The sequence below is a fragment of the Dreissena polymorpha genome, chromosome 3 (assembly GCF_020536995.1).
Source record: "Dreissena polymorpha isolate Duluth1 chromosome 3, UMN_Dpol_1.0, whole genome shotgun sequence".
Taxonomy (NCBI): Eukaryota; Metazoa; Mollusca; class Bivalvia; order Myida; family Dreissenidae; genus Dreissena; species Dreissena polymorpha.
In genome coordinates, this window is record NC_068357.1 from 85,797,176 (window position 1) to 85,807,088 (window position 9,913).

Genomic DNA, 9,913 nt, shown 5'->3' on the forward strand with positions numbered 1-9,913 from the left:
AACTGTAAAAAGTACATCCGATATTTCCATTTCGTGCATATCTTTGTGATTCGATTTGAATAAGACAAAATATCGGAGCACACAAAATAAATGTTATTGCTATACATGTATTAAATACTCTTGTAACCAAGTACGCATAATTTGTCGAATGCTGCAAACCTCTTAGGAAGGGACTTTGTCGACGAAATCCGGTCTATCAATGGCAAGATTAAGTGCGTCTTGTTATTGTTATTAATTGACAATGGAAATCTAATGAACTCACGTATAAATCGTTTTACCTCATGTTAGAACTTGAGCGGATATTGTTAAAAGTGCTCTTAAGGCAATCTAGGAAATGTACGTAGTTCAGTAGTGTACATCTCTTTGTTTGAAATGAGTAAATGTGATTGACTAAGATGTTATTCAGAGGGGACACTTTTGTTAAATGTAATACATGTACCTGTTTATGTTGATATTGTGTATGGTTTATAAGTTTATTTTTATTTTTTAGATATTTTAACAAACTTCATTTTGAAAAAGTGTTCATTTACAATGTGTGCATGGTTCACATTGAAATTATCAGCAATGAAAGCGAAACTACAAATAAAGTGAATAAAGATTACACAGTGCGTTTGAACGTGTACATGTAAATGTATTGTGAACTCATATTAAACTGGAAAAAAGATAAGGTAAATATAATAATATTAAGATTTAGTTTGATTTGTGTAGCTCAAAATAATTAATGATTGTGTTACTCAAAATAAGCTGTAATTAGATTTTCGTATATATGCTGAGTTTAAGTTATGTCTTTATCATTTTGGTATGTGATTATTTTCTCGGTAAGCGTTAGGTTTTGTCAGCCCTAAAACCGGTTTAAACCCTCAATTATTTACATCGACCGTTCCGAGGCGGCGAGCCTTGTTTTGATCATGTAATGATAAAATTTGATTGTCTGTTGTTTAAGCAATGGATCAGAACGAAAATTTCTTCCATGATATAGTTTCTGGAAGTTCAGTATTAGTTTATACAAAATGTTTTTGTTCTGTGATGATTCAGTATAACGTTTCCCCTTACATATCTTCATTGTTGTCATATCTTTCAGTTTTTGGCCTGGGGCGTATCATTATTCTCGGAAATAGACGAAGTAACCGGATATGGTATTTCACTGCGCAGATCTAACGCGCAAATCGAGCGCGAAAAGTTCTACGTGAGACAACGCACACAATATGTAAACCGTTCTTTAAGCCCAAGTCTCACTATTGGCGGTAGAGCCCCGGTCCATCCCGGTTTGCTAACGCCGGTCGACCGGCGAGAACCGGGATGATTCGTATAATTTTTTTCACGCGGTCACACTATTTTCCGGTGCCGCCCCGGTTGAAGCCGGTCAAGAGCCCGGCAGAGTCTCGTTCAACCCCGTACTGGCTACGGTTTATCCCGGTGAAGCCCCGGCAGAGCCCCGGTTGTCTCCGCTAATGCCCCGGTTGAGCCCCGGTGAAAGCCGGCAGCGTACCGGCATCAGACCCCGGCAGAGCTACGGCAACGCCCCGGTTTTACCCCGGTCGTTGCCGGTAATGCCCAGGCGGAGCTCCGGTGAATGCCAGTGGCGTCCCGGCAGAGCGCCGGTTTACTTATGTACCGTAGCTATACCGGGACTCAGTCGGCATACACCGGGGCTTCACCTTACCACGTTGCCTTACCTCTACCGGGGTCTGTATGGGCCCCGGTAGAGCTACGGTGCCGTCCCGGTTGTTCCCGTTGCCGTCCCGGTTGTTCTCGGTGCCACGCCGGTCGCTGCCGGTCCTGTCCGTTGACTCCCGGTTCATTCCGGAGGTATTAAACATTTTAATACTTTCCCAGTGGAGCCCCAGTTTTCCCCGCTTCATCCCGGTGGAGACCCGCCTCATCCCGGTAGATGCCGGATCACGCACGGGGGCTCCGCCGGCATCATAGTGAGACTGGGCCTTATCAGGGTTATTGGATTTTCTTTTGTATACACTTAACAAAGGAAGTATGAGTGTTTTTCCTGATCTGTTAATTATGTTATAGGAAACATTTGTACTCTATTGAAAGTGATTTATTTGACGCCAACAATAACAGGGTTTTTTGCGGCCATGTTGTTGTTGTTGTATATCTTCACCGCATATGTAGACGAACCTCTACCAGATCTGCAGAGTTAAACAAAAGGTTATCGTTCCCCCAACCAGTATTGTGTAGTCCTCCACCGTCTATGTACACTGTAGTTTATACACAAATATTGTCTTTTCTCTTACGTCTCTTAGCTTCTGCACTCAACCGATATGGTCAATCCGTAGAAATTCGGACAAAGGGAGAAATTCGGACGAAACATCCTAAATGCATTTTTCGTCACACTAAATCTAGCCCCAGGCCCTCAGCGCCTACAGCGCTTTGATTAGAGAATGTTGTTATATGAATAAACATTTGCATGATCATCTAATATCTAATCTGCTTGACAAATGAATGTAGATACATCGCTTACGTAATAGTGTAATATATTTTACGAATGGAACATAATTCTTTACAAACTAATTGCTTTGAAGCCTATCCCTTAATCCGTATAATATATGACGATTCTTATGACAATATAATACTGCAATTATAGGTAATAAGAGATTAATATACACGTAAACTATTGTCATTCATGTATTCAAAAATACATTTGATACAAACGTTTTATACGCGCATTTGGGATGTGATTTTTCTGTCGTTATTGAGAGATTTGACCGAACAATTATGACAGGTACCAATACACAGTCGTGGGAAACAATTCAAAAGAAAACCTTCCTTAACCCAACAGGTTTGATTGGTACCACCACACAGTCTTTGGAATCTATTCAAACAGCCAACCTCCATTATGCTACATCCTTGCTATTGTTGAAAATAATCAGAACACTTAAAAGTTGGTTTTACACATGTCGTGTGTGCGTGATATAGTATATATGTTGATACTTCAGACACTTGATTCGACCTTGAAGTGCCCAGGATAAGTGTTGATGCATGGATTGTGAATACTTCATACTTGTGTGTTGGTGTGTTGTTTTGCAGTGTGACATATTTAATAATATGCGTTCGCTTCGTCTGTTAATGCGGATAGGATTTTGACTGATTACAATCCGATTGTTATAAAGACAACGTGTGAAATGAATTCTATTTCTTTGGCATATTCTACTACAGTGTGAACAGACCCATAACAAGCATGTAGTCAGGGAGAACCAATCTGATCACGATACTTGCTTTGTTTGCTATTTATTTACTTTAAACGCACGAATTAAAAATGCATTGTTTTTACCATTGTTGGATGTCAATTCAAACTTACATATATCATCTAAGGTATTCTTCACACAGCGCGATGGGAAATAAGTATATTTAAAATTGACAGCAATTAACATGTTATTTTGTATAAAATATTATTCTTTTAAGCATAATAATTAGGTGGTTAACTATTAATGCTCATATATCAATTGTAGCAATTTTGCAACCTATAATATAGTACATTTATAGTTTACAATGATAGACATCTTGCATTTCTAATTTGTATTAATTGCACTGACACATCAATGGACGATGGACAACCTAACGAGACATTTGTCTAATGTTGTTTCCTTGAAAAGAAAACTGAATAAAAATGTGTATTTTTTTTTACTTTACATGTAATGCAATTTGTCAATTATGAAAATAGAACCACCTATACTTAGAACATGAAGGTCCTTGCTGAACATTGTGCAAGTATTTAGTAGATTTCGACAGAACATGTAGGTTAGCTATTCAAATAGCTTGTTATGCATTGTGGTACCCACACAGACTGCTACTTGTTTCTTGACTGACAAAAAGGTCCTTTATCACACGTTATAGCTAAAAGAAACCATTTGACCGTGGTTTTAGATGATACAAGTACTACAAAATGTGTCACTTTTAAATGAAACGTTTAAAAAGCTTAACCACTTGAAACATCATGTTGAAATAAAAAACACCAAAATACTTCTATTTAAAATAGTTATTTTACTGATTATCGAAAACTTCAATTGTAAAGGGACTTGTTCGCGAATTTTCGAAATGAAGTTTTTGTCAAAAATTTAAAAAAAAACGGAGAACTTTATTAATCATGGAGCAAACGCAAAGACCTCGTATTACGTAGACAAATAATGAAAATACAGCTTCGTTTACTAGTAATCATCTTTTTAAGTAGAGTTATAAATGTTACAAAAGTGAAGCGATTAAATAATTGGAAACTATCTATTAATACCGTTGTATTGTTGTAGATATTGTGAATCAATAATAAAAAGTATAAAACGGGTGTTAGGCTTGGCAGCTTAGCGGTTTAAGCAATATTCGTTGAATCAAAAGAGCACTTGTTAGAGTCCAGCTGCTTTTTTTCTTTCTTAAAGTGTATTAATCTTATTAAAATGGTGCTTTACAGGTTCATGCTAAAAAGTCTTGGCTTTTAAGGCCATATTAAACATTATCCCTATCTGTAGTCAAGTCAATTGTAGTACTGAATTCCATATTTATCAATAACCGTCTTGTGTGCACTTTATTAAAAATGAAAAGAATCATATCATATACAATTTGATAATCAGCTTACTATTGTTTTTTTTTTGTCTTGCAGACACGTAACGTGTAACACCCTTGACATGGGTAATATAATAGCAAAGGACCCTGATTTCTGGTGTTCTTCCGAAGATCCGGGTCCAGAAGGACATAATGAAGATTGGATGATGAGAGTATCAGATTCTAAGTTTCTTTCGGAGCTGTCCATTCCTGGCACACACGCTACTATGAGTTATGCTTATGATGGAAAAGTCACTGGACTATTTGTTAGCTGTCAGAGTTGGTTATTATGCATTCAGCTGAATATGGGAATACGATTTCTTGACATTCGGTGTCAGGCAACCAGAGATGATATGTTACTCAATCACGGCGGCTATTACCTATGTAAGCTGACAGATACATTAACCGGCTGTGTAAACTTTCTTCAAACGCACCCAAGTGAATGCGTTATCTTACGGATTGCACAAGAAAACAGTAATCTTGAGGGACTTGATTTTAGGGATGCGCTGAAACCCTTCTTGGAGAAATTTTCTAGTCATATCTTTAAAAAAAGATCAATGCCTACCCTTGGCGAAGCAAGAGGGAAGATGATTATTCTGGCAGACTATGATATCGAAGATAACGATGATATGATGAAGTATGGAAATATGACACATGGAAAAATTATCATATGTGAAAACCATAAACCAGGATCATTCTCACAAAAGTTAGATGGCATCAAAGCTAACATAAAAAAGGCATCCTCAGCTCAAAGGGATAAGAAAGAAATGTACATAACGTTCACGAGCTATAATCATTGGTTAGTAGATTGTCCGCAAGAGACAGCAAGGCGTTCAAATCCTACATGGCATTGTTTAGTCAGATATCGCATTGGTTGCCTTGGTATTGTTGTCATGGACTTTCCGGGATATAAGGTAATCCGAGACATTATCGATCACAACTGGGATCGCCCTCGCGAGATTGAAAATCCTACAGCGCATCGTTTAGTGAAATATCGAGGCATTATTGATGACAACTTTATTTGTCATATCGAGATTACACCTTCTACAAATCCAACAAATGCTTTGGCATTTTTGTCGTCGGACTACCCAGGATTTAAAGAAATTCGAGACAGTATCGATCAAATTTGAAGGCATGCCCATCTCTGACACAAACCAAAATTGCTCCAATAAAAATTTCAATTTGCCTCAAACACCATCTACATGGTTATGAGTAAAGGTAAACTATGTCCTCTAGGACATGTGAACTAGTTTTCTATTATGACATTAAGATCAACTTACTGATTGGCATGTATGATACGTTTGTATGATTATCTATATCTGATGTAATATAATAAAGTGTTTTGCATGTTGCATTTGGAATTGCCATTTTGTTCACATGATTTCATGTGAAAAGATATTTTTAAATGATTACATAGATTACATTTAGATAAACTAATTTTTATTTTTATTTTGTATATTCAGGCTTTAACAAAAGTCCTTCTTGGAAAAAAATAAATTAAAAACTCGATGTCAACTGATATTGCTTTATTGATGTTATATTATAAGGCCTTAATAGTTCAATGCCGTTTTAATATTTTGTCCATTTATCATGGTCCAATTAATTAATTAGGTTTTTTCGCATGCGATGGTACTTATTATTCATAAGTTACAAACATGTTCAAATTTCATTATATGTATCTTTTTTTAATGCATGTCTTTTCATGAAGTCAAACTTCAAAACTCTACAGTTGTCATCGAATTTCTGATAATTTATCATTTAACTTAATTAATAAGAAAAATACAATAAAACATCGTTTTCTTGGACATTTGTCACTACTAAGGATAATCTACAATAAGTTTACATAAAAAGATGTATTAATATTTCCGTATCATGTTTGTCGATGTTACAATAAGATTGACCCTTTTGTTTCAATTTGAACTTAATATATTTTATATTTGTGTTCTGAAAATTTTGTAAAAATTGTGTTATAAGTTTTAAGTTAAGTTCCATTATTCCAAATTGTTTTAATCTTTATTAACAGTTTAACATTTAACCTTTGTTAACATACTCAAATATCATTTAAGCAACTTAATTAAAGCAATAACAGTTGATGACCAAGCCCAATTAAATTATGCATTTTCTTTGTTTAAATTTGTTCAAAGAAACATTATAATTCCGAAAACAATAATACAAAGTCATGTATACATCTATGCTGAAATGTAGCGGAATGTAAGTGGAGATAAAGTTTTTTACATTGATAACTTGAATCGTGTATTGTATAATGTTGTACACTGAATTTGTTTCTTATTTTAACATGAATTATACTCTGCATACTGATTTTAAAGTATATTTTAACATGTTTAAATATTGACATTATTGTATCTTAAATTGAACATGCAAGTTACTGTTTTAGTGTTTTATTTTAATGTTTCAATTTGTTCGCTTGAAATATTTTCACGATGATCTGAATCGTAAACTATATGATGTTACGTCTTTAAAGATTTTAGGTAAGGACAAGATGTAGTTGATAATCGTTTTCGTTTAATTTCATCGTGCATCAGACAGTTTGGGTTCTTGTGCTCTGCTCTATATAACCATTATGCGGTTAAATGGTTTTTCAAATGAAAAGTTTCCTCTTTTATAGCAATATATTGTAACCGTGACTCTATAGGGTAAATTTATATTTACATTAAAAAATGTTTAATTATTAAAACTGGGCGCAATTTGAGCTACGGAGCTCCTAGAAACCGGTTTTAACCACCATTGTTTTACCGTTTCCAATCCGGTGACCCCCGGATTGCGCGTTTGTTATGTGTTTTGTCTAGCGCACTTGTTTGTTTGACTGTTTGACAAGTTTTACTTTATTTATCTCTCTAGTTATCATCACGTAGTGTATGTATTCACTAACTAGTTACTCCTATATCTATTCGGAATATTAAAAGTAATGTAAACATTTAGCGATTAATTTTATTAGAATAGAAATTATATTTAGTAGATGCGAGGTATTAATATAATAGACATTGAAATCTAAATATGTTCTTTTATAAAGCTATATTACATAAAAAAAATATATTATAGATAATATAATTATTAGGTATTAAATATAATAAGAATAACTAGAAAAATAATGCAAATTTTAAAACACGTATTCGATTACAAAAGATAACATGTAATAAGCGAATATTAGTAATTTAGCCTTAAGAAGACAAATTGATTAGTTAGAAAAAATCTTACAAAAGGAAGCAGTTAATATTCAACAAAATTGACAAAATTGTTTCAACTTAGGGGGATGAGCTACGTACTACAAGTTCTTTGTCTAGTGCAATCCACATTGCAATATAAAGAACCCACGAATATTGGACAAAGTTTAAGAACATTATATAACCCAGAAATGTTGGTGACGGCCTGATATTCACGACAAATCAGCTTGAACACCTCTAAGCACGTGCCTAGCAGCGAAAATCCTCGCTCATACATCTTGTATACTCATGGACAGTTTGTATATTGTATATATTGAATAAACCAATAAACCATCTTATCACAGTATTTAAGGACCACTCTCGGCTCACTGGCCAGACATTGTTTGGTTTCAGACAGGATGTTTGCTGTTATTATCTTTACATATTAGAAAGTAACTTGGAACTTGCGTATATGTTACTAAATGCATCAATTCATAGTTAGATTGATATACGTTTGACTGGGATTTTATTTCAATCTGTACAATATGATATTGTTAATTGTATAGGTTTAATTGGCGTGCAAGTTATGTATGTATGGTTATAACATGCTGATTTATACATGATATTGAACATTCAACCGACAAGTATAACATAATTAATAATTTTATATTAAAATTTATTTGATATCTGTATTATTGTCATTTACTTATGTTTTTTGGAATCGATATTTAAATACTCATAGTTTCAAAACTTATTGTACAATAATATTAACCGCTCATGCTTAAATATATATATGCAATGCCTCAACGTTATTAACAGCTGGTGTTATGGTACTTTTTCAGAGAAATAAAACTGCGCTGCTTTAAATCATCTTCGGTGTTTCATCTATAACAAATAAGCATAAATCTCTACATCACGCAATTAACGTTTAGCGCTTGAAATGGACTTACAAACTATTAAACACGTTTTAAACTATTCCGGATAAAATGAAGATATTGTAAGGACGAAAAAAAATACACCTTACAAAAAAGTGTTAGAAATGAAATAAAACGTAGACGTTTTTGTCATTTTGTAAATTTGAAGGTTGTGGACAAATTTTGCTTAGACTGATGGCAACAAAATATGAAATTTAAAACCATTAAAAAAACAAGTTACAAACAGATAATCATCGAGGATCTGGAAGGCGTTTGTAAGTAAAAAACGGGTTTTATGTCGTATTGTTTACAAATGCGACTTTCTGTGAACAAATCCATTAAATATCATAACACGATGTGTACCAGTAAATTGTATTTTATATTTTACTGTTAAAGTAAGGCTTGTTCAGTTGTCAAAAACTATTTTAAATGTACATCTTAAACAAAAAATGTGTTAGTGTGTACAACACACGGTTAACTAAGTGGATTAATGTTTGCCCATTATTGTAACTATTCATCTATATGCAGAAAAGCATAACATCTGGTTTACAATAACATGCACAGTTCTCGCGAAAGCAATCCTCCTTGTGAAAGGACCACAAAACAAACAAACACATTCCTTTTTTCACATAATATTGAGAGACATTCAAGCTTTTCAGCAAAGTTCAACTTATCGAAATCATGATGCGAGGATGCGATCATTCGAAGCGATAGTGCGAATTTCCAAGAATACGATAGGAAATCGCGCTATCAATATCGCGACATGCGCACCAGACCACAACTATACCTATATACAAGTATTTTGAGTAACATCTATCAGCTACTTTCACGTCACCTCTTGAGCGAGATCATCACCGTAAAGATTTACTTCTGTGTTGCTTTATTGACCTTTCACCTAAGGCACACATGCAAAACTATAACGTAGGCTACATGATTCATGCTAAGCATAACTTATCCAAAATACATACAGTAGTACATAACGAGTTAAAGGTTCTGTTCGGGTTCGGCAGGATTCCGGTTTTAGAGAGTAAACTGTCTATGTAGGATGATTGTATGAATGCTCACGTTTATTTCATTCAACACATACACTTTCAACCTCAATATCATCTATCTCTTTGTTGAATCTTAACAAATTAAGTTAGCAGCCAAAGTACATCTTTTCTATTAAAATTGTATACATATTTACTGGCATTTCGGGCAAAGACAAAGTGTGTGTTTATATTTCAAACATACGTTTTATAGTAATGCATTAACCATCTTACATTGAGCCTACATCACTTAAACATTTGCAAT

General features: G+C 34.3%; 1 protein-coding gene across 2 annotated transcripts; it reads left to right on the plus strand.

Annotated features, from left to right (window-relative positions):
* Nucleotides 1-247: 247 nt before the first annotated feature.
* LOC127875087 (1-phosphatidylinositol phosphodiesterase-like) lies at nt 248-8,523 on the plus strand. 2 transcript variants are annotated; one of them, XM_052419904.1, is made up of 3 exons: nt 248-668; nt 1,082-1,207; nt 4,604-8,523. In XM_052419904.1, exon 3 carries the CDS (start codon nt 4,629-4,631, stop codon nt 5,673-5,675), a length of 1,047 nt encoding a protein of 348 aa, XP_052275864.1. In that variant the 5' UTR covers nt 248-668; nt 1,082-1,207; nt 4,604-4,628; the 3' UTR covers nt 5,676-8,523. The 2 variants fall into 2 exon arrangements, with proteins under 2 accessions (XP_052275864.1, XP_052275866.1); XM_052419906.1 differs by lacking the exon at nt 1,082-1,207.
* Nucleotides 8,524-9,913: the final 1,390 nt, after the last annotated feature.

Coding starts and splice junctions, on each gene's coding strand:
- LOC127875087 (XM_052419904.1), top strand. CDS start 4,629: ATGGGTAATATAATAGCAAAGGACCCTGATTTCTGGTGTTCTTCCGAA.